At 36.2% G+C, this 25,561-nt stretch overlaps 1 protein-coding gene across 9 annotated transcripts in view; it reads left to right on the top strand.

Moving 5' to 3' along the window:
* The window catches only part of RNF19A (ring finger protein 19A, RBR E3 ubiquitin protein ligase), a 116,792-nt gene that overhangs the window by 38,791 nt on the left and 52,440 nt on the right, over positions 1–25,561 (top strand). For 5 of the 9 annotated variants that reach the window (XR_008509431.1, XM_063726441.1, XM_054519235.2 and 2 more), the window contains exons 4-10: positions 1,803–1,947; positions 2,651–2,813; positions 6,813–6,927; positions 7,406–7,567; positions 9,855–10,068; positions 11,625–11,768; positions 12,593–12,732. Coding sequence is in view for 8 of the 9 variants with exons in the window: in XM_063726441.1 (XP_063582511.1) it covers positions 1,803–1,947; positions 2,651–2,813; positions 6,813–6,927; positions 7,406–7,567; positions 9,855–10,068; positions 11,625–11,768; positions 12,593–12,732 (1,083 nt within the window). In the remaining variant the exon portion in view is untranslated. Of the gene's footprint in view, positions 1–1,802; positions 1,948–2,650; positions 2,814–6,812; positions 6,928–7,405; positions 7,568–9,854; positions 10,069–11,624; positions 11,769–12,592; positions 14,772–15,340; positions 15,997–25,561 lie in introns of those variants that run through there. The other 4 variants (XM_054519237.2, XM_054519236.1, XM_024251213.3 and 1 more) reach the window with 2 other exon arrangements.

Raw genomic sequence — 25,561 nt, 5'->3', positions numbered from 1 at the left:
AGAGAAATATATCATCCTATAATGTGCACAGTAAGTTTTTCCTAATTTGTTGCTTTGCGGAAAGACACAAAGCAAACTAAACAGCCTTTCATAGATAAATAAGTATACAGAGAGTGAAAGATGTGGGTACAAGTATATACAGACCTATCAAAAATACATTGCTTGTGGTATTAATTCTCTCACGTGTAATTTTAGCATATTAAAAGGCTGTTGTGTGTTTTTACAACTGTAAGAATAAATGGGGATGTTACCTTTCAGTTTATTCCAAAGATTGCATGCATCAGTACCAAAGCTTTTTACTCCCCCGTCTTATTGAGATACTACTACTTGAGCATACTCTGGAATGAGAAAGTTTATCGATTAACATGCTGCTTAAGCAGATATGATTAGCATTTCCTTAATTTAGTATACTATGTGTTGTATCAGGCATAAAAGCCAGCTTTTTTTAGTCATTCCCCAATGTTTAAAATTGTTAAATGCAGACTTTATGTTCTTTTGATCATTTAAATCATGACATGGATATTTTTAATTTTTATATTCTAGTAATTATCAATTGTCCTGGTCTGGCTGCTTAGAGTATCAGTTTGCTCAAAATTGCTTGAATCATTAAAATAAATACTAATTGTGAGCATTGACCAGATCTTAAGTTAAAAAAAAAAAACATCTTTGGTCCTAGAAGAAGCACTAAGGAAACCTGAATTAACTGATAAAGCACAGGTAAAGTTGGACCATAAAACTTGTAGAAAGAATGGAATATAGCTTAATGCTTATAATGTAAGACATTGGAACAAATACTTAAATTCAGTGGTTAGCACTATAAATATCTTTTCTAAACTGTGAGTAGTTGGAAAATATAGCTGGCTAATAGTAATTACAAGTTACTATTTAAACAGATGCCAACATGCAAAGTAGTTGTATAATTTTCCTAAAGTTATGTTATACTTGATTTTAACTTGACACCATTGTGCATTGTAACCATATTATTATACAAGGAGCATAGACCAACAACAGTTGAGTAAATGGGTGAATAAATGAATAAAAAGGATAAACACAACTAATTTAAAAGTCATGAGCATAACTAACAATGATTGCTTTTATTCTGAAACTGTTTTCCATGGTTTATAACGTTCATAGCCATATGACCCTTCCTTAATCTCTTCCTTCCTTCCTTGTATTTTGGGTACTGATTCTTTGCAAGGTCCATCTCTCTTTTGTGTGAAGTAAAATACTGGGAAAAGGCTGCTTTTCTAAAGATACCTGTTTTGCAGTTTTTATAGTGCTTATAATTGATGTAATTAGAAGAAATAAATTCATAGTGCTTTGGATATAGCACCTCAGATTAATATCAAATTGTCACCTCCTGTTAGTGTTCATTCACTAAAGGAATAGTATACAGAATGTGTACATTTGAATTAAGGGAAGATGGTTAGAAAAGTTCTAGAACCGAGAACTACCATTCAGAAGATTTCTATGGGACCAGGACAATGACAAACTTTATGTAGTTCACAATTTGCCTAGAGCTGTCCTTGATTCTCCTTTCTCTTTTCATTCTTTTGTTATTCTTTGTTCTCATTGTTTTACTACTATGTTTAAAAAATATTTATAACTTGATATTTTAATGTAAAGTATGTTTTCTTGGGAAGAAAAAATGCTTTATATACTAAAAACAGCAGGCTGAAGCTATGAGTTAACAAACTATCTACATCTTAAGATTTTTTGGCAGTGCTACAATTGATAAACTGTTGGAAGTTATTTTTAGACCAGTTTTATGTACTTAATAGATTTCTCTATGTTCCCAATAGCTGATGATATAAAGCCATGTCCACGATGTGCTGCTTATATAATAAAGATGAATGATGGGAGCTGCAATCACATGACATGTGCTGTTTGTGGTTGTGAGTTTTGTTGGTTGTGTATGAAAGAAATCTCAGATTTACATTATCTAAGGTAAGCTTATAGAAGGAGCTATTTATATGTAAATGTAATTTTATATTGTAAGACAAAATAACTTGTCTTAAATTTGGGTTTTATAAGATACTTAAAGGGATTGGTTTTATTCTAGTTAAATAAATTTAAAAGAAACCAAGTTATTATGCTAGTCATTTGGAATTAATAACTAGTCAAAATAGGAAATGGATATTTCCTTTTTTTGTTTTTGTTAAACTAGAATGCTAGTAAGTATGTAATACCCTGTGTAATTATGCTAGACCATAAATACTTTCATTGAATTTTCCCATACATAAATTTTATCATTTAGGCTACAGAGTGAGTTTATGATATAATCAGATAATTGGTGCCTAAAAATATGCATGTTTTGCATTAGTTTACTATGAAAAAACTGACTTAAGGGTTTGAGGATAATGGAGGACTAGGGTTAAATTTTTAACCTGAATCTCAGTTATCAGTATCTTGTTAATATAATATAATATAAATTAAATAATAAAATATAATATAAAATAAGATATATCAATATCTTGTTAATATAATTTATAGTGGTTCTTACCTTAGTTTAATGAACTCAGAATTTAAAGGGGAAAAAAGCTCCTAACTATGAGAAGTTTTTAAAAATAGTCATTGCTTTAATATATTGCACTAATTTGTTATTGTGGTGTTTTGCGGCAGTTATTTACAATATAATTTTTTCTGTTAGTCCATCAGGATGTACTTTTTGGGGGAAGAAACCCTGGAGCCGAAAGAAGAAAATATTGTGGCAGCTGGGAACACTGGTTGGTGCTCCTGTCGGAATCGCTTTAATAGCTGGCATTGCTATTCCTGCAATGATTATTGGCATTCCTGTGTATGTGGGCCGCAAGGTAAAATGCATACTTCTTGTTAGTCCATTATCTTATTCTAAATCTTTAGGTGTATTCTTTTAGTATTGATGATTTTTGGGTTTTTTTTTTTTTTTTAGACAAAGGGTATCTTTAGTTTCTTCAGTATAAAACAGTTAACTCTTTTTTCATAAATTTTTAGTGTTTGGCAAGCATATATAAATACGTATAAAGCAGACTTGCTTTAAAATGTTCTGAATCTGATAATTTTAGTATGTTTGTATTATAAAACTTTGAGTATAAAATATTGAAGGATACCCACCTGAGATTTTTCTCATAGGTATATCCTTGTAAGGTCAGGTCTATGAGATCTTTTTAATGAAAGTTAATAGCTAAATAACACATGCCCTCAGGCAAAGAATAATTAGCCAGTTCTTGAATTATTTCTGCTGCAGTTCAAAGCTTTTTTTCTGGATTACTGCTCTTAATAAATACACTATTTTGCAAATTATAACAATCTTGTGAAAGTCCAAACACCAGTGACTGCCACTGGCCTCTAATTGATGAATTATATTTCATTAGCTAAGCAAATAGTTCTTTTGTTAATTGTTAATGGGATAATTTATGAGGTCCTAAGAAGTCTGTTGTTGCCTAAATTAATAGAATCTCTGGATTGAGAAGTAACTTTCAGTAGGATATAGCTAAAAGAAAAAAAAAATTTTCTTTGGTATCCAAGAAGATCAAAAAAATTAAAACTTTTTTTAAAAAATAAAAAGAAATTAATCCCAACCTTGTACCCAAGCAGAACAAAGGATAGCAATTTTTACAAAGGGAACTAACAGGCCGGGTGTGGTGCCTCACCCCTGTAATCTTAGCACTTTGGGAGGCTGAGGCTGGTGGATCACCTGAGGTCAGGAGTTCAAGACCAGCCTGGCCAATATGGTGAAACCCCATCTCTACTAAAAATACAGAAAAAATTAGCCAGGCATGGTGGCAGGTGCCTATAATCCCAGACTCGGGAGGCTGAAGCAGGAGAATCACTTGAACCTGGGAGGTGGAGGTTGCAGTGAGCTGAGATTGCACCATTGCACTCCAGCCTAGGCAACAAGAGCAAAACTCCATCTCAAAAAAAAAAAAAAAAAAAGAACTACAAGCTGTGGTGGCTCACTCCTGTCATCGTAGCACTTTGGGACGCTGAGGCAGAAGGATCACTTGAGGCTGGGAGTTCAAGACCAGCCTGGACAACATAGTGAGACCCCATTTCTCCAAAAAATTTAAAAATTATCTGGGCATGGTAGTGTGCACCTGTAGTCCCAGCTACTTGGGAGGCTGAGGTGGGAGGATTGCTTGAGATGGGGAAGTGGAGGCTGCAGTGAGCTGTGATCATGCCACTTCACTCCAGCCTGGGTGATAGAGCAAGATCCTATCTCTAAAATAAAAAAAGGATCTAAAGGTTGTCATACTGTGTCATAGGTGTTGTATGTACTTTTATTCATTTTAACCCAGCAGCAACCTCGATATTTCGGTCTCTGTGTGTTAAAATATTGAGATTTAGGAAAGTTTATGTAATATATCTTCAGTTACACACAAAGAAGCAGAGCTGAGATTTGAACTCAGATGCATGAATTCTTAATATAAGTTCCCTGATTAAGTTTCATTAGCTATTTGGGAACTCAGTCATTGGGAAACCACCAACTCATGAAGCAATCCATTCTGTTGTAAAATGGCTACTAATTGTTACAAAATTCTTACGTTGAGTCAGATCTGTTTCCTTTTGTTTCCTTTATTTCTGTTTCTAACTTCTGGGACCCGACTGGGAATAAGGTTGATCCTCTTCTGTAAAACAGCTGAATTTTTTATATTCAACATACATTTTATAATCAGAAAAATAATATATACTATTTCTTAAAAATTAGTTTTGGGGCTGATGACAAACATATTTATAAGCCACATATTTATTTCTGAAGGTTTTAAGTGAGTAAACCTGGACTTTAAAAAATGTTGGGCCATGTGTGGTGGCTCACGCCTGTAATCCTAACACTTGGGGAGGGTGAGGAGGGAGGATTGCATTAATCCAGGAGTTTGAGACCAGCCTGGGCAACACAGTGTGACACCTTGTCTCTACAAAAAATTAAATAATCAGCTGGAAGTGGTGGTGCATGCCTGTAGCCCCCGCCATTAAAGAAGCTGGGGTGGGAGGATTGACTGAGCCTGTGAGGTTGAGGCTACAGTGAGCTGTGATCGTGCCACTGCACTCTAGTCTGAGCGACACAGAGAGACCCTATTTCCAAAGAAAGAGAGAGAGAAAAAATAAAAAATTTCAAAATATAGTAGCTGATTGTAATTTTTCATGTAGTCATTCAAAGCAAGGCTTTGCTGAAAACAAAACTATTCAGATACTTAGAAGGGAAAGAGAGACTGTTGTACCACATGTACCTATAAATCATTTATAGAGAAGAGATTATTTACCTCATTGTTCAGGTCATAGGGTACAGTTACAGATCTCCTTTTTTCAAACATGTACCCAAAGGGTTGTAAATGAATGAATTAGTTTTCCATTGAAACAATATTCTGTGGTGCTTTGGGATCCCAACCAGCCCAGGAAAACCTACTAAGTCAATAAAGTACCCAAAAGCTGAGCCTTCACTTAACAATAAAAAGTAGAGAATGTGGCAAAAAATAGTAAACAGCAACATTAAGTTGAACCAGAAATAGTGGGATGATGTGATCACTAATCGAACATTGGTGCTTGAGGCTGAAAAATTTTCCAGAAGACTCCTTTCTCTTGGCAGCCTGCCTTTGCAAGTCTGCTCCATCAGTTGTGCCTTTTCTCTTCTTCAGTGCTGAGTTTCCCAGGAATGGGAGTGGGGAGGAGCAGGAATTAGCTGCAGTGCTGAAGGATAATGAAAGGTACCTTGGGAAGGTCTGTCATCTCTGCCTGCATGGACTGTGTAGGGAAGTGAGGAGGCTCATTGACAAGGAACCTCTAGTCAATGCTGGGAAATAGGATTCTGACTAGGAAATAGAAAGGTTTCTTGTCCCATACATGCATCACCCACCTCCCACCCCAACCTTTCTACTGTTTTCCACAACACTCATTGTACTTTACAGCCCTCCAAAGGCCAAAGATATTATTATACCACGTAATAATAGATTATTTTATAAGTCCCATCTGTAATATTGTTTATAAGTCATTTTATTTTAGGGAGTCCCCATACTTTTGAGGCTGTTTTGAATTTGTCTTGGAACAGAGGGGGAAAATGTGCTGTATTAGCCCTTGCAAACCATGAAAATAAAGATCTCAAAGTTCATATAATTTCACAGGCCACTTTTTAATCACCACTTCTATGATGATATCAAATTCTACTTATTAACACCTGTCCTGTACAGAGATTGCTGAGTGAATTCAATCCTGTCCTCTGGTAGCCATTATTTATCATCTTTTTTCTTTCTCTGCCATTTACTTTGAGCTATAAATGAGAGCCCTGGAATTTGAGTCATTTGTCAATAGTTGTCTTCATAAAAAGGATCTGAGAAAAAAATAATACTGTTTATTCATACTTGTTTATTAGAACTGCTTTTTGAGGTCAATTTTTAAAAAGAAACCTTCCCTGGAACCCAATTTTTACCATTTAGAGAATCTTCTTTAGAAAGAAACCTTTAGAATGCTGGAAATATCCTGTTGGTGAACCATGTAACTCATAACTGTGTTGAAAATAATAATCTTAATTTCTTCCTCTTTGCTCAATACATAATTATACTACTTTTGATTAAAATTATAAAGACGACTTTTACTCAAAACTTTTAAGCACAAAGTAAAATCCATTAAATCACTGTCTTAAGCAAATTATTAATAAGGAGCAAATTATTTGTGAGAATATACTAATAGTTTAAGGACACTAGTAGGTTTACCTTGAACTAAGATACTCAGCTACGAACTTTTATGAAAAATCACTTTAGCAAGTATAGGTCTTTTTCAACTAAGTTAAATTGTAATGTATTTTCTCTTTAATCCCCCACTCCTATTTTTATTAATTCAAGATTCACAATCGCTATGAAGGCAAGGATGTTTCAAAGCACAAACGGAATTTGGCCATAGCAGGTGGTGTAACGTTGTCTGTAATCGTGTCTCCAGTAGTAGCTGCAGTGACTGTAGGTAAGAAAATGCTGAAAAGTACTAATTACCTGCAATTTTATGGAGTTAAAGTTTTGCGGAAGGATTTTTTTTAAAAATTGTTTTTTAATTTGAGGACAATTTAAATTGAGCCTGCAGTAAGTCTTGGTTGAAAGTATTACAGATTCAAGAGCCTAGCCTTAAAGTAGTTGGTAAATTGTTAGTGGCTGATACCCTTCCTCCCCACTCCACCCCAAGTACAGTTCAGAGGCCTGGCACTTCAAAAGAAAAAAGTTTACATCTCTCTCTTTTTCGCCTTATGTGCATTACCTGAAAGGCTGGGAACCTTGAATTTGCTTAACAACTGGGTAAATCTACTTTTGGCAAATGTTCCAGCCAACTCTTCAGAACCCTGGCACTTTGCTCTGTATGACTCTCTTGAAAAGACTTTCTAAAACTCATGTTTCTGTGAGTTATTTTGTTGTTGTTGTTTGTAATGACTGATTTAATTTCTCTTTAGGTATTGGTGTTCCTATTATGTTAGCTTATGTCTATGGCGTTGTTCCAATTTCTCTTTGTCGAAGCGGAGGTTGTGGAGTCTCAGCAGGCAATGGAAAAGGAGTTAGGATTGAATTTGATGATGAAAATGATATAAATGTTGGTGGAACTAACACAGCTGTAGGTAAGTCCTTTAAGCAAAGGGAGAAAATGTGCTTATTAACAGTGTAAGTAGTGGGGAGGCCAGAGATAACATGCAAGTCAGAATTTCCATTTTCATCCTTTTACTAGGCCTAATAGTATTCATTCAGAAGTACATCAGTGAATAAACTGCCAAGGAGGAGTGTATGGATGAAAGAGGTGGGGGTAATTCTGGGTACCTGACCTCTAATTGGAATATAATGTCTTAGAAATCATAAACTTTTCATCTTAAATTTTGCCTGAAACATTACAAATAACTAAGTAAAGGATATGAAGAGGAATACAGTTAATAAAAGAAATACGGATGACCAATAATTCAAAAATATCTTCAAATCAATGTTGTTCAAAGAAATGTGAATTAGAACAGTAACGAGCAAAGATTAAGAAGAATAAAAAAGCCTTCATAGATTGCCTATAGGAGTATGTCAATAAACCTTTTTTAAAAAGTGCATGTTCTATATTCTAGCAATTCTTGTTTTAGAAATTTGTCATAGGGAAATAATTAGGCAGATGTGTAAAGATAATGCCTACTTTCTTACCTCTTATTTTCTCTTGAATTGGCCTCAATCAGATTTTTGTCCCTACCACTCCAGAATTTTATTTCTGCTATTCACTGAAGCAGAGTCACCAGTGGCCTCCACGTAACCTAATACAGTGGTCAGTTCTTGGTCCTCATCTTAATGTAACAGTATATCTGACATGGTAGAGACTCTACCCTTCTTGAAATACTTCACTTTTCTTATGGGAAACCACTTCTTAACCATATTTCCTGGCCAGTCCGTCTCATTAATCTTTGCTGGTTCATTTTCCTCTTCTGACGTCTAAATGTTTGTTCCCCAGAGCTCAGTTCTCAGAATTCTTCTCTTATGTATCTACACTTTTGCCCTAATCTCATCTGTTAAATAATACATAGACTGACCTCTCCCCTGAACTTCAAACTTGCTTGTCTAACTTTCCTCTTTAATCTGCACTTGAGTGTCTAACAAGAATTTCAAGCTTAACTTGTCTACAGCCAAATTCTTTGCTCTAAAATCTCTTCTTCCCTCCATCCTCCTTAACTCAATAAGTAGCTTCTCCATTCCTCCTGTTGCTTGGGCCAAAAACCTTCACTTACAATGCCTCCCTCTTTTCCCTCTTGTCCTACATCTGATTGATCTGTCAGCAAATTCTGCTGCTTCCTTCAATATTTAGCCATAATCCAACCACTTCTTACTCTCTTCATTGTCCTTCCCTTAGTCCAAGCTACTATCCTCTTTCCTGGGCTATTGTAATAGCCTCTTAACTGCTGTATCAGCTTCTCAGCTTCTATTCACTAGTCCATAGTGCAGCCTTAGTCACATGTCTAAACCCTATCAGATTATGACTTTCTTATGCCCAAAACTTCCCCAGTGGCTTCTAACTGTACTGGGGAAGAAAATCCAAAGTCCTTATCGTAGCCCAAAAGGCCCCACATGATCTGCCCCAACTATGTCTCTGAGCTCATCTCTTGTTACCCTCCTATTTTATACCACTCTCACTTGATTTTTGAGGGTGCCAAGCATGCTCCTACTTCTAGGCTTTTAAACTGGCAGTTCTCTGCCTGGAATACTCTCCCTAGAAAATTTCGTGACTCACTGTTTTACTTCATTTGTCTCTACAAGTATTACCTTATCAAAGAGGCCTTCTGTCATCACATCATATAAAGTGGCTCACAGACATGTATGTACATGCACTTCTCATCACTCTCCTCCCTTTACTCTCTTGTATTTTTCCTCATAGCATTTATCACCATGTGATTGGGTATATAATAGGAACTCAAATGTTGGTGCAAATAAATGACTCCTTCAATACAAAATGTGTGAGAGGTACTGTAAAATTGGAACATAGTGTTATCAGATCTTAATAATAGCTTGTAGACAGAACTGTGGCATATATCTAGAAATCAACTTTTAGCCTATTCTTACTGACCTAGAGAATAATAAGCTCTTTAAATGACACCCTTAATGAAAACTGTCACATAATTTTCCTCTAAAGTCAGCTATATTTTTTAACAATCATATTCTTTATAGAATTCCTAAACCTGGGTTTTTGAAAAAAGAAACTAGTGACCATTTAAAATCGTCGGCTCTATTCCCACTGCTTCTAGTGGACTAGCCTGAAAAAAAATATTTTTCCATGTTTGCGTATATTTTATACCTTATATAACGTCCTCTCTGAAATCATGGAGGAATTTAAGAAGGAGAAAATTGATAATCATACTTACTTAGTTTCTTTGGAATATTTGCATTTAGACACAACATCAGTAGCAGAAGCAAGACACAACCCGAGCATAGGGGAGGGAAGTGTTGGTGGGCTGACTGGCAGTTTGAGTGCAAGTGGAAGCCACATGGATCGAATAGGAGCCATCCGAGACAACCTGAGTGAAACGGCCAGCACCATGGCACTAGCTGGAGCCAGTATAACGGGGAGTCTGTCAGGAAGTGCCATGGTAAACTGTTTTAACAGGTGTGTGTTTTGGTTTGGTTTGGTTCTGCCTTCTGGTAACTACAAAATATTAATTAGGTGAGAATTTTGAACATAAAGCATGATGATTGTATATAACCCTACTATGTCGAGGTTCAAAATAGTAATGTTAAAAATGAAATTTGGGGCCAGGTGCAGTGGCTCACGCCTGTAATCCCAGCACGTTGGGAAGCCAAAGCAGGTGGATTGCCTGAGCTCAGGAGTTCGAGACCAGCCTGGGCAACATGGCGAAACCCCATCTCTACTAAAAAAAATATTAAAAATTAGGTGGATTTGGTGGTATGCACCTGTAGTCTCAGCTGGTTGGGAGGCTGAGGTAGGAGGATCACTTGAGCCTGGGAGTTGGAGGTTGCAGTCAGCCAAGATCACACCACTGAACTCCAACCTGAGTGACAGTGAGACCCTGTCTCAAAAAAAAAAAAAAAAAAAAAAAAAGAAAAAGAAGAAATTTGGTGGTAGATTTCTAAGTCTAAGGAATAACATTCTGCCAATTTTTTCACTGTCCTTGTCACATTTTATATTATAAATCATTGCTACAGCTGCTTCAGTAGACATTGAAGCAAAGGCAATACTTAAGCCTAGATCTTACCTCTGTGGGTAGCAACAGCCGGATATTAGGAGATGGGACTTTGGCTGAGTCCTGGGAAACAGGTGGAGTCAGGACATCCAGGAATGTGTGAACTGGGACCGGGATAATCGGCTAGGGTCCTTTTATGTATTAATGCTTGCTTACTTTGTTCTCACCAAGTCTTTTATCAATAGCCGTATAGATAAGTAGGAAAATTATCTTCCCCTGTTTCTCTTTAATTCACTATTTTTCACTTAGGCTTATTAGCCTTGCTTTTTTTAAATGTAGGGGAGAATACATGAATTAAAAGATAAATTAGACATATTTTTAGGTAATTTGCATTTTAAATACAAACTCTTAAGTTATAGTGGTATATATTACGTCTTTTTAAAAAGGCAAATGTTGGTTGGGCTCAGCGGCTCATACCTATAATCCCAGCACTTTGGGAGGCCAGGATGGGAGGATAGCTTGAGGCCAGGAGTTTGAGACCAGCCTGGGCAACATAACGAGACCCTGTCTCTAAAAATATATATAAATAAATAAAGTATTAAAAGGCAGGTGTTATTTAGAGAGTCATTTTTTAATATAGATGCCCAGGATTTTTGGATTCATTGGTCTGTCATGTTTAATAATGTATTCTAACTTTGTGTTTTGCATTGAAACGTTACAAAGTGCCATATGCTGAGTGAGAATAATGGAGTACATTTAAGTGAAAATCCTTTGTGTCTTTTTTGTGTTATTTCATTGCCACTTTACTTGGCAGACAGCTGATTTTTCCCATTTTATTTGGATGGCTGGTACTATGCAGTGTGCTGCAGTAGAATTTAAATTAAATAAAAGGAAATAAAAAATAATGGTTCCTAAAATAGCTTCTGGTTACTAGGGTTCTTAACTGAATTATTTAAAGATACATATTACAGTAGTGCTGATATTAAATATAATTTTGGTGATTTCATACCCCCCCTTTAAGGTTGGAAGTACAAGCAGATGTACAGAAAGAACGGTACAGTCTAAGTGGAGAATCTGGCACAGTCAGCTTGGGAACAGTTAGTGATAATGCCAGCACCAAAGCAATGGCAGGATCCATTCTGAATTCCTACATCCCATTGGACAAGTAAGGAAAAAACTGTTATAAAATCGAAAGTATTTTTTAAATTAATTTTAAAGGAATAATTCCTATCATTAGAGAAATTACCAGTGAAAAGTGGCTACCAACTATTAAGTTCTCTGAGAAAAGGAAACAGTGAGCTGTCCAGAGTAGGCAAATCTGTATAGATCATAAAGTGGATTTGTGGTTGTCAAGGGCTGGGAAAGGGAAGAATGGTAACTAACTACTAATGGATGCAAGGTCCCTTTTTAGGATCATGAAAATGTTCTGAAGTTAGGTAGTGGTGATGGTTGCACAGCTCTGATCACAACTAAAAATCACTGAATTGTACACTTTAAATGGGAATTATATCTGAATAAAGCTGTTCTTTTTTTTTTTTTTTTTTTTTTTTAGTCATATAAATTTTATTTTGTTCTGTCTGCACATAACACAATGGTAAGGCTGGAGAAGATGAGTTTCTCCTGAACATTCCAGGAAACTAGAAAACAGAAAACAGACAAAACTTCAAATGCAAGCCAAACTTGTCAAATGCCACTCTTGGAAATATTTACTTCAATAAATTTAAGGCTCTTTTTCCTTCTTTAAAAAAAGGTAGCATAGTGTCTAGAACAGCATAAGCAATAAATGTATCCACTACTATTTTAAAACATTGAAGCATTATAAAGAGTTCTCTTATATCAAGTACGTTTTTTAAGTAGAACGTGTCCTGCGTTAAGATGTTCTCATAGCTTATATATAGTCTGAATTTTCCACATAGAAACCCTTCCCCCAGTCATCTGAACAAAAAGAAGTCAGCAATTGTGTTTGTATTTGTTACTCTTATATTTCAGAGAAGGCAACAGTATGGAGGTGCAAGTAGATATTGAGTCAAAGCCATCCAAATTCAGGCACAACAGTGGAAGCAGTAGTGTGGATGATGGCAGTGCCACCCGAAGTCATGCTGGTGGTTCATCCAGTGGCTTGCCTGAAGGTAAATCTAGTGCCACCAAGTGGTCCAAAGAAGCAACAGCAGGGAAAAAATCAAAAAGTGGTAAATTGAGGAAAAAGGGTAACATGAAGATAAATGAGACGAGAGAGGACATGGATGCACAGTTGTTAGAACAACAAAGCACGAACTCAAGTGAATTTGAGGCTCCATCCCTCAGTGACAGTATGCCTTCTGTAGCAGATTCCCACTCTAGTCATTTTTCTGAATTTAGTTGTTCTGACCTAGAAAGCATGAAAACTTCTTGTAGTCATGGTTCCAGTGATTATCACACCCGCTTTGCTACTGTTAACATTCTTCCTGAGGTAGAAAATGACCGTCTGGAAAATTCCCCACATCAGTGTAGCATTTCTGTGGTTACCCAAACTGCTTCCTGTTCAGAAGTTCCACAGTTGAATCATATTGCTGAAGAACATGGTAACAATGGAATAAAACCTAATGTTGATTTATATTTTGGTGATGCACTAAAAGAAACAAATAACAACCACTCACATCAGACAATGGAATTAAAAGTTGCAATTCAGACTGAAATTTAGGCCCATAAATGCTGCAGAATAATTACCACTGTACAACCGTGTTTGGAGCTGGTTGGACTACATGTGACTGCTTAAGTTTCAGGTTACCAGCAAAAGCTGGGTTTCATTATCATAATGCAGATACATTTTCTGTGTTCAGCAAGGCATTGTGTGTCATGTGGATCTTAGTTACCAAACTATGAAGTGAAGGCTTTAAAAGTGCATTATTTTAAGGATAATAAATTTGAAGAGCAAAGCATGTTTTGTGTGTTTGCCACAAAACATTGCTTGAAGCACATACTTAGATAGAAATTGGTCTTAATTTATATAATCAATATAAAATACTAATGCAATTCTACAGCATTCAAATGAAGAAAACTTGAGGCTTTAGGGATAAGTGGTTAGTGATATTTTATTGAAACCACTAAGAGATAAGTTTAAAAGAACTGCATAGGTTACTCTCAGTATATGATACTCTGTAACATTTCTATTTATATCGGCATAAATTTCATTTTTTTTCTTCATATGCAATGTGGTTATATAAAGCTTAATGCAGCTCATTTGCTACCATTTGGATACTTAGACACTTTGAGCAAGATTGTGGCAGTTTTTGCACAACTTTGAAATAGAAATACCTGGTACTCTATCTTGTTTACTGTTGATGCCATCTTAGAGGAAAAAATGTAAAGGTAAGTAATTAAGCATATGACAGCAACAAATAAGATATATAAAACTACAAAATAAAGTCCCATTAGGTTATAAGTATTACAAAAAATCCACCTTTCTCTAAGGGGAAGTTTGTACCCCATTGATTCTTGGTGCCTTTGGGATCGACTAGGTTTTAATGGCCTAGTTATTTGAGGATTTTGCTGTGTTGTTTTCCATGTCTTCTCTGGTCACCTTGGATTATATATAAAAATACAGGAAATAGATAAACATGAATGTGATTAATAATGCTGAAAAAGTATTAGCCTACCAAAGACACACTCAGGCTTTAGTGAATAACTTTACATAACCTCAGTTTTTAACACATGCGTATCTTCTCCAACCATGAAATCAAAGCACGGTGCAGAACTTGTACCAAGTACAAAAGGTCCATGTATGATTAGCATTATTTTCTTTTGCTTTTGTTTATGGACAATGTTCAGCTGACATAAGCAGAAGTTGGCCAAAATACTGCCTGTACTGTTAATTTCCTGTATAATTCACTTAAATAAAAGCAGGTTAACCTCAATGATAGCAGTTAAAATGTTCTATCTTATGTATTTCTTTTAAGTATTACCATTATGGTGCTACTGAGCGTTTTCTTTTGGTAAAAAGAAAAATGCCATGGGCTGCAGTCTTCTTCCATCACTTTTCCCTACCAGGTCCATTAATATGCTTACAACACTAGTGCCAGTTATTTTATTTGATAATGCTTATGGTATTTGTATATTTGTTTGCATTCCAATTTTGTTTAATAATGAGTGTGTAAACTGCATATGTTAAATAAATGTAAATACTAATGTATTGCTGCCTTCTGGTGTGTGCACAAGTGTTTTTTGTTTAATAAGAATGAGAATATTCATTCGCCATGTGGTAGTATTCATAAATATTGCAAGCCATTGTGATTATTCTGCCTTCTGGTCTCAACTCAAAGGGAAGCATTTGCTGAACTTTTCAACAGTGTTAGAAACTACCCTTTTTTCCTAATTCCTGCCTTCCCACCAGAAAAAAAGATGCTGTATACATCAACATAGTTTTTTTGAGTAAATTGGTTGAATTTAACTTGAGTAAATATATCTATCATTAAATTGTGAAGAGAAATCAGTATTATAAATCCTCATCTTAGAAAAGTGGAAAGATCAGCTAACTTGGGAAAAGGAGAAAAAAGTAAAAAGATCTTATAAGACTATTGTAAGAGATTCTATTCTAGCAACATTAGATTATGAAACTGGAGCTATTTAAATTCAAGCTAATTGTAATCAGATGCTTTCTATTCTTGTAGCCTCTATAAAATGCATAGATGGTTTTTCTGTTTCCCTGGTATATAGTTAATACTTCATGAACATAATCTTTTTTTTTTTTTTTTTTTTGAGATGGAGTCTCACTTTGTAGCCCAAGCCTGAAGTACAGTGGTGCGATCTCAGCTCACTGCAACCTCCGCCTCCTGGGCTCAAGCAATTCTCGTGCCTCAGCCTCCCAAGTAGCTGGGATTACAGGCAAACATTACCACGCCCGGCTAAATTTTTTGTGTGTTTTAGTAGAGATGAGGTTTCGCCATGTTGCCCAGGGTGGTCACAAACTCCTGAGCTCAAGTGATCCACCCACCTCGGCCTCCCAAAGTCCTGGGATTACTGGTGTGAACCACCATGCTCGGCCAAAATCTTATGAATATGTTGACTGCCTTCTTGACATTTCTTTAAAAGGCTGAAGATGAAATGGAAAGCTAAATGATCTTCAGAGGAACACAGCAAAAATAGTGCCCTATAGGAGGCTGGTGCATTAATTCACCCTACACCTACTTCTGGTGATATTCCCAACCAGTACCACTTCAGTCTCACCTTAAAACTAGCTTCAAAAATTCCTTGTCTCCTGGATCTTTCAACTAGCTTCAGAAATTCCTTGTCTCCTGGATCCTTCAAAGTTGGATTAATTTAGGACCAAGCCAGTTTTCCCTGGAGCTCAACTCTGGGCTAGCCTCGAACAAGAGATAACCTCCAGGGTATTCAAAATAAACCTTAACCCACTGAAATCTTGTTAAAACTCTTTGTACTTTAAAGCCTGTTGGAAAAATCATCTATTAATGAGAGAAAAGAAATACAAAGATTATAATATTATATCCTACTGTTGATTATGTAGACCACCAATTTAACTGGTAGATTCACTTCATTGTACAAATTTTCAGCTTCAGAGCACTTAGTTAGCTTTTTATATTAAATGCACATAATCCACCACTCCTAACTTATTTTTGCTGGAAATTGTGTAATGTAAACATGTAAGACTTTCCCTAGCCTGTTATCTAGGTAAACATATAGACAAATCACCAAAGGATAAAGTATGTGTTGAAAAACGTCAGAGCTATTAATTGCTACGTGACATGAGCAAAAGAAATTCCTGCTCCATAGATTATTTTGCCTTTCCATTCAGAGTCATCATGCTTCTTACAGATTCTAGTCTGTACTTGGATCTAAGGAAAAAATTCTTTTCTCAAGGCTACATTTCATATGGTTCCTTTTAATGGATTTGTTGTTTCATTTATTTCCTTCACTAGAGCATAAGATATCATTGCTTAACAGCCAGTGTTTACATACTGGTTGATTTTTGGATGCCAAAAATAGTATTTTAAACTTGGGGAGAGTTATGTTATTTAGGGTGGCTATCATTTAATAGATGGATATGAAAAGGTTTGCAGTTTTAAAATTTAGTTCAAATTGGATCACTGTACATCATATGCTAGTCAGAATTTTTGTGACTTCTACCAATTTATTCATTCAACAAAGTAGATGCTGGAAATACAGCATAGTACCAAATAAACAAACACCCTGGCTTCAGAGGGCTTATATTAGAATTTGGAGGATACAAAAATAATAAACATATGCATGTAGCTTCAAATAATGGAACCGGATGTAAAATAACCAGATGATGGTTGCTATGAAAAATTCGAGGTGGGCACAGTAAGAGTGACTGGGGTTTTGGGGAAGCAGTACTGTTTTATACAGGGCAAAACAGGAAAAGTCTCTGTTTGGAAGACATTTGTGCCAAGATCTAAAGGAAATGAACCATGTAAAAACATACCTGGTGAATGAGCATTTCAGAAACATCTCCAAGGTGAGTTATTGGACAATTTAGACATCAGTCTTGGAATCCGAGTTTGCGATCTAATAGGGCAAGTCTGCCACTGATTTTTCCTCGGATGGTGTCTTGACTGTCCTCGGCACTTTACATTTCCATAAACATATTAGAATAACCTTGTTGTGTTTCGCTAATTTTGATTGGGATTACATTAAATCTATAATTATCCCTATAGAATTCTTTTACATCTTTTGTTAAATTTCATTCCCAGGTACTTGATATTTTTTATCCTATAATAATGGTATATTTTTAAAATGTCATTTTCTTTCTTTCTTTTTGAGACAGTTTCACTCTTGTTGCCCAGACTGGAGTGCACTGGTGCGATCTCAGCTCACTGCAACCTCTGCCTCCTGGGTTCAAGCGTTTCTCCTGCCTCAGCCTCCCAAGTAGCTGGGATTACAGGCATCCCACCACCATGCCCAGCTAATTTCTTGTATTTTTAGTAGAGAAAGGGTTTCATTATGTTAGCCAGGCTGGTCTCAAACTCCTGACCTCCAGTGGTCCACCTGCTTCATCCTCCCAAAATGCTGGGATTACAGGCGTAAGCCACCACGCCCAGCCTCATTTTCTGTTTGTAACTAATAGTATACAGAAATGCCATTGATTTTGTATAACAGTTTTGTATCTGGTGAATCTTACTCTTTTAATTCCAATAGTTTATCTCCAGATTCTTTGGGATATCACTGTACAATTATCACTTGTGAATGTTTGTATTAAACACTTTTACAGTGCTTTGAAGTGTGAAATACTTTCCAAGCACTTTTAAAATAGTAACTTATGGAAAAGCAAACATAAAAAATAATAAAAGAAAAATTTATCAAGTTTACTTATATAACAAACCTGCACATGTACCCCTGAACTTAAAAGTTAAATTAAAAAGTAATATTGGGTTTACCTTGAACAGTGAATAGGGGTCATATAATTTAGAAAGATGCAAAAGGTAATTGTATATCAAATTATATATTAAAGTCTTAATTATCATTAGAGTTGGTTCAAAATAAAATACTTTTTCCTCAGAACAACTCTGTGAAGGAGGTATTAACTGTCTTCATTACAGATGGAGGCAACTGAGGCACAGAGATATTAAGTAATTTGCCTGGAGTTGCACAGCTGCTAAGTGGTAGAGGTGGGATTCCCATTGTTTTGGTTTTTTTCTCTTAGATCATTGCATCATTTATTTATTTTTCTGGCCTTTTGCACTGGCTGGGACTTCTAGTGTATACTTCTGAATAGCAGTGGTTATAGGGGGCATTGTTGATTTGTTAATAACCTCAAAGGGAAACTTTTCATCATTTCAGCTATTATTTGCCACAGATATATTTATAGGATATCCTTTATTGAATTTTGTAAATTATCTTCTAACTCCTAGTTTGCCAAGAGTTTTTACCTTGGAAAATACGTTGAATTTTATTGGCTGTTTATTTTGTGAGGGGAGCATCTGCCATATAATTGTGATTACTTTAATATGTTAATGTGGTGAATTTGATTCTTCAAATGTTAACCTGGGGCAAACTTCAGTGATCAAGTATGTAAGATTGGAATGATGTCTTCGTTGAATGTTTGGTAGAAATTGCTATTAAGGTTGTCTGCGCTTGAATTGTTTGTTTTTTAGTACAAGAGAGAGCCAGGTTTTCAGGGTTAGTAAGCAGCTCATTTTCATCTATATGAGCAGTAAGATAAGGCAGTCTCTTTGCTCTGTAAGAGTGGACTAATTCTAGAATGTGTGGGCTGGCTGGTGACAAGATAGTCTTGCTTTTGCTTTTTTTTTTTTTTCTTTCCAGCCTTTTGCCTAAATAGCATTGGATCACATATTTCTGCCACTTTTTGTCCTGCATGGAGGTAAAATATAGACATACATAACACCATGTGTTCCAGGTGTTAATACCTCCAGATTATTAATTCTGTAGTCAAGATATTAGGAGAACAAATCTTAAAGGAACTCTAGTCTCATACGGGCAGGGACCTTGTCTCTCCTTTTATTTTTCCTATACTTATAGTATTTATATATATGAAGAGGAAATTCTGATGGGACAGAAGAACAACTGAGCAAAGGGAATGAGGATGTTTCTGGACTCAATTCAGAGTTGATAACCAGTCACTTCATAATATTGTACAGTAAAATAAGTTGTTTGAAGCAATACAGTGGCTGAAAAGACAGTTAACTTTTAACAAGGTTTTATACCAAATACGTTAGTTTACAAATATTCTATCATGTATGACAGCCATTGGAACCTAATTTTCAGGGTTAATATAGCCAAGGCATTTTAATTTTGCTTTTGGGGGCTTTTTGTTGCTTTTTTTGCTTGTTTAAAGAAAATGTAGTACTTTCAACTAGATAAGGAAATCACAGTTGCCTTAAAGGTATCATGAACTGATGTTTTAGAGACTTTCTATTGAAAGCTTAAATAAAATGTACACAAACAAATTATTTCCCTATCCTTTTTTCCTTGCCTTCTTTTTGTGTTTTGTTCTCCCCTTCTCTGCCTCCTTCCCTCATTATCTTCCCCCATAACCAGTGCAAATAACAAAATGTGTGTGATGCCAGTTTTCTCCATGTTCATAGTCACACACAATGCATATATACATTAATTTTCTTGATTTTTTCTCAGTAATATCTTTGGGAAATCTGTCCAAGTCAACTGTATAACTCCAATTCATTCTTTTTAATGGCTGCATAAGAATTCTGTAGTATAGATGTGCTGCAGTTATTCAGACATTCTCATATTGATGAGCATTCACTTTGTTATTTGTTGTTTCTTTCCTCAATACAAAACACTGCAAAAAACATTCTAATAATTACGTCCTTATATTCTGGTACTTCTAAGTATGGGAGATAGATTCAAGGAAATCAACTGGCTAGGTTAAAGTCCATGTCTGTTGAATTTTTAAAAGGTTACCAGATTGTCTCTCAAAAAAGGCTGTCACAATTTACAATTTGCTAACAATACATGAGTTCCCTTTTCCCTTCCCTGCATTCTACTAACAATAGGTATTAGAGCTTTACAAACTTTTAAACTGTTTGGTGTAAAGTAATGTCTATTATCTAATGTTACATTTTCCTGGCTAGTAAATGTGTACATCTTTTTGTGCTTTTTTTTTTTTTTTTTTTTTTGGCCTAGGGGCTGGAAGATGGTATTTGAATTTGCTGTTCTCTAAATTGGCTCTTATATCCTTTGCCTATTTTTTTTTTTTATTGTTTTCTTGTCAGTTTGAAAGGTATTTTGGCCAGGTGCAGTGGCTCACTTTGGGAGGCTGAGGCAGGAGGATTGCTTGAGGCCAGGAGTTCAAGACTAGCCTGGGCAACATAGCAAAACCCCATCTCTGTTAATAAATAAAAATGAAAATAGGGCCGGGTGCGGTGGCTCACACCTATAATCCCAGCTACTTGAGAGGCTGAGGCAGGAGAATAGCTTGAACCTGGGAGGCAGAGGTTACGGTGAGCTGAGATCACGCCACTGCACTCCAGCCTGGGCAACAGAGCAAGACTCCATTTCAGAAAAATAAAATTTAAAAAATGAAAATAAATATATTTTTTATACAATAGCTGTTAATAGTTTGACTCTTGTATTTTTCTCCAGATATGTCATTTGCCTTTTATTAGCGTTGTGTGTGCATTCTATTTTATCCTTAAATAAACTTTTAATTTTTGAATATTTTTAGATTTACAGAAAAGTTGCAGATATTTCAGGGTTTCCACATACTCTTTACATTTTTTTTCTGCAATATGAAACCTGTTGTGTGTCTTTAATTGTAATATTTTAGACCTTCTGGTCATGATTAAGCTCTCCTCTCTTTCTAAATTGTACTTATAGTCTCTTTTGGTAGTTTGTAGTGAGATTTTAAATTTTTCATATTTTTTAAAATCTATCTTCAATTTATCTTAGCATTTAGTGTAATATAAAGGTCCAGTTTTACTTTCTTCCAGATAGAAAGCCATTTGTGATGGCACTATTTTTTAAATAATCTTTCCTTTTCCCAGTGATTTGAATACTGTGTTTACACTAGAATACATTTCTAGATTTCTACCAAAAAGTCTGCTGGGATTTTGACTGAAACGCCACTGATACCTATTTATCAATATGAGGAAAACTGGCATCTTAACAATATCAAGTCTTCCTATTCATGAATACAGTATATCTATCTTTTAGTTTTTTAATTTCAACAATGCTTTGTAGTTTTCAGTGTACAGATCTCTTAAAAATATCAATTTATGATTACATTCATTACTAGTATATAGAAATAAAATAGATTTTTGTATATTGATCTTGAATCCTACGACCTTGTCAATCACATTAATTTTAGTAGTTTTTTTGTAGATTCTATAGACTTTTTTTTTTTTTTTTTTAAGTTGGAGCCTCACTCTGTCGCCCAGGCTGGAGTGCAGTGTCTTGATCTCAGATCACTGCAACTTCCGTCTCCCGGGTTCAAGCAGTTCTCCTGCCTCAGCCTCCAGAGTAGCTAGGATTACAGGTGTGCACCACCACACCTAGCTAATTTTTGTGGTTTTTTTTTTTTTTAAATACAGAGTTTCACCATGTTGGCCAGGCTGATGAATTCCTGACCTCAGATGATCCGCCTGCCTCGGCCTCCCAAAGTGCTGGGATTACAGGCTTGCGCCACCGTACCCAGCCTCTATTGGCTTTTCTATATAGATAATTGTGTCTGCAAATAAAGAAAGGTTACTTCTTCTTTTCCAATCTGGATGCCTTTTATAACATTTTAACCCCTTATTGCACTGGTTTCAACCTCCAGTACAATGTTAAATAGGAAGGGTAAGAGAACATCTTTACCTTGTTTTCAGTCATGGGGTGGAGGTAGTCTTTCAGTCTTCCTCAGTTTTTATTCCTCCTGGCAAGTTCTTAAACTCAAGTACGTGGCCTTATCAGGATTGACTGGAAAACCCCAGAGTTTGCCTCTAAGTTATTCACTACCTTGGGTGATTTGCTTCCCCCCACCCCACTTCGTTCATTTTTCACAATTGAGATGCAGTTCGCATAATTCACATTTTAAAGTGTACAATTCAGTGTTTTTACAAGGTTGTACAACTGTTACTAATATCTGACTGCAGAACATTTTCATCATCCCAGAAGGAACCCTTTACCCATTAGTAGTCAGTTCCCACTTCCCATTCCTCTCAGTCCCTGGCATCTACTAATTTACTATGGGTTTGTCCATTCCAGACATTTCACATAAATGGAATAATAAAATGTGGCCTTTTGTGTCCAGCTTCTATCACTTACTACTTTCAAAGTTCATCCAAGGGATAGCATGTATCACTACCTCATTCTTTTTTATGGCTGAATAATATTCAGAAATGCTTTGTAGTTTTCAGTGTACAGATCTCTTAAAGATATCAATTTATGATTACATTCATTACTAGTATATAGAAATAGTTTTTTGTATATTGATCCTGAATCCTATGACCTTGTAAATTACATTAATTTTAGTAGTTTTCTTGTAGATTCTATAGACTTTTTTTTTTTTTTTTTTTTTTTTAAGTTAGAGCCTCGCTCTGTCACCCAGGCTGGAGTGCAGTGGCTTGATCTCAGATCACTGCAACTTCCGCCTCCCAGGTTCAAGCAGTTCTCCTGCCTCAGCCTATAGAAGGCCTACACAGAAAAGCCTATAGAGGCCGGGTGCGGTGGCTCACGCCTGTAATCCTGGCACTTTGGGAGGCCGTGGCAGGCAGATCATCTGTCAGGAATTCAAGATCAGCCTGGCCAGCATGGCGAAACTCTGTCCTTATAAAAAAAAATCTATTCATTATTTAGTTAATGGACATTTGGGTGGTTTCCACTTTTTGGCTATTATGAGTAGAACTGCTATGAACGTTTGTGTACAAGTTTTTGTGTGAACATATGTTTTCTACTTTCAGTAATAGGGGTTGCAGAATTATTGGATCAAAATGGCAACTCTCTGTTTAAGTTTTTGAGGAGCTGCCAAACTTTTCCAAAGCAGCTGTGCCATTTTACATTCCCATCAGCAGTGTATGCAGTTTTTAATTTCTCCACATCCTCACCAATATTGTTATTGTCCACCCTTTTTTTTATTGTAGCCACCCTAACAAACAAAATCTTTGCCCTTGTTTTAGCACAAGTATGAATTAGGATCAAAATTATGTTTATTGAAATAGTCATCCCAATCCACTGCTTAATTACAGAAAGTAATTGGTCTTATTTTGCCGGGCGCAGTGGCTCATGCCTGTAATTCCAGCACAGCAGTTTGGGAGGCTGAGGCAGATGGATCACTTAAGGTCAGAAGTTCAAGACCAGCCTGTCCAACACGATGAAACTCCATCTCTACTAAAAATACAAAAATTAGCTGGGCGAAGTGGTGCACACCTGTAATCCCAGATACTTGGGAGGCTGAGGCAGGAGAATTACTTTAACCTGGGAGGCAGAGGTTGCAGTGAGCCGAGATCGTGCCACTGCACTCCAGCCTGGGTGACAGAGCAGGACTGCATCTCAAACACAACAAAAAAGAACAAAAAACAGCTGATACAAAAGAGACATTCTGACCTCCTTTTTAAAAATAAAAATAAATTGGTCCTATTTTACAGATGGGAAACTGATACAAAAGAGATCTAATGGCAGGTAGTAAGATTAAATTTTAGGCTATTTTTGAATTTGGGTCACTATTAAAAATAGAATATTAATTCCGGTTGCTTCATAAGTCTCCTGTCTGCTGTTTCCTGCACTGTGAAGCATACCTGCAGTGGCAAAATTTTTCTTACCAAGTTCCTTCCTTGTGCAATGTGGTACTGGAAATTCTACAGTAAAGTAATCCAGTCACACTGAGCTCTCCCTTCTCATTGACCTGAGTCTATTTCAAAACATGGCTCAGGTTTTACCTCTTCCTGAAATGTTCTTGAGTAACCCTATTTGGCCCTTTTAATACCTTTAACACTTGAACATTTCATTGATGCTGTTTTCTCCTAGGAGAGTCTCTTGCACTTCGTGTTATTGACAGTTTTTTCCAAATGAAGTATGAGCTCATTAAAAGCAGGGGCTATCTTTTTAAAAGTTTATCCCCCACAATACTTAATTCAGAGCATCATAAATAGTGTCATTCACTGGCAGTGCTTATGCAATTCAGATGTTAATTATTGCATCCTCAGCTTCTATGCCATAGATCATAAATTCTAACTTCCCTATGTATCATAAGAGAGATTTTTAGATGTCCAACCCCCTAGACTGTAAGATTCTCAAGTGACTCTGTGCAAACATTTCAAGAACAACTGTTTGAGAAATAGAGTGTCATTGTAAACATTTCTGTAATAGGAACTTCCTAATCTGAACTCTGGAGACAAGAACACCAATAGGGCAATGTCCTCTGGATTCATTCATTCAGCAAACTTTACTAAGCATCCATTAGCCTATACCAGACTCTGGACGTACAACCATTTGCGTATTGGTTCATTCTCAAAACAATGGCAGATTGGAAAATAAAGATGCTATTGCAAACATTCTCTGTAGCTCAAGTTGTGGGGTAACCTCTTGGCTGTTGTACCATGACTAATTTCCAGGAGATGACACTAGAGGTCCAAGACTAGCCATTTCTGTCTATATTAATATTTCTATTGGAGGGATCTTAATGTGTGCCTCTTCTCCAGTAAATAACTATTAAGGTGTCCATACTATTTGAAAAGAGGTTTCTTACATTTTTCTAACACATAGATGATATTATACTTAAAAGAAGAAAGCAGTTATACACATGGAAGGAAAGATAAGGTGCTTATCAAATAAAAGGCATTTTACATGAACCACATAAACCAGCAACCCCAAATGGTAGGAAGATACCCCATTTTGCAGACGAGAAACCTGAAGACTGCAAGGTCATACAGCTCCTAAGTAGAGCTGGGATTTGATTCCAGGTGTATCTGATGCCAAAGTCTGTGCTCTTAAGCAGTTTCCCAGAGGAAAAGGAGAGCTGCTGAGAGTTAGTCTCTTGCTTTTCATTGATTCTTCTGATATCAATTGACTTTCAGCCACCTCTTTGATTTTTGGCAAAAGGCATCAAAATCTATAAACTCGGCTGGGTGTGGTGGCTCATGCCTGTAATCCCAGCATTGGGGAGGCTGAAGCAGGAGGATCGCTTGAGGCCAGGAGTTTGAGACCAACCTGGGTAACATAATGAGACCCTGTCTCTACTTTAAAAAAAAAAAAAAAAATAGCCAGACATGGTGGTGTATGCCCGTAGACCCAGCTATTCAGGAGGATGAGGCAGAAGGACTGCTTGAGTCCAGGAGGATGAGGCTGCAGTGAGCCATGATTATGTCACTGCGCTCCAACCTGAGCAACAGAGCTGAGACCCTGTCTCTAAAAACAAGCAAAAAACCTATAAACGTGACAAAATTCATAGTACTCTAGAGATAGATTTCTCCTTACAGACATCCCTTGATAGAGGTCAGGCAGGAGAATTCTGTGACTTGCACATCAGTTTTTAGGGAGTCCTTTTGGTCTGAG

Source organism: Pongo abelii, chromosome 7 (genome assembly GCF_028885655.2).
Source record: "Pongo abelii isolate AG06213 chromosome 7, NHGRI_mPonAbe1-v2.0_pri, whole genome shotgun sequence".
NCBI lineage: Eukaryota > Metazoa > Chordata > Mammalia > Primates > Hominidae > Pongo > Pongo abelii.
This window is presented reverse-complemented; position numbering and strand designations above follow the sequence as displayed.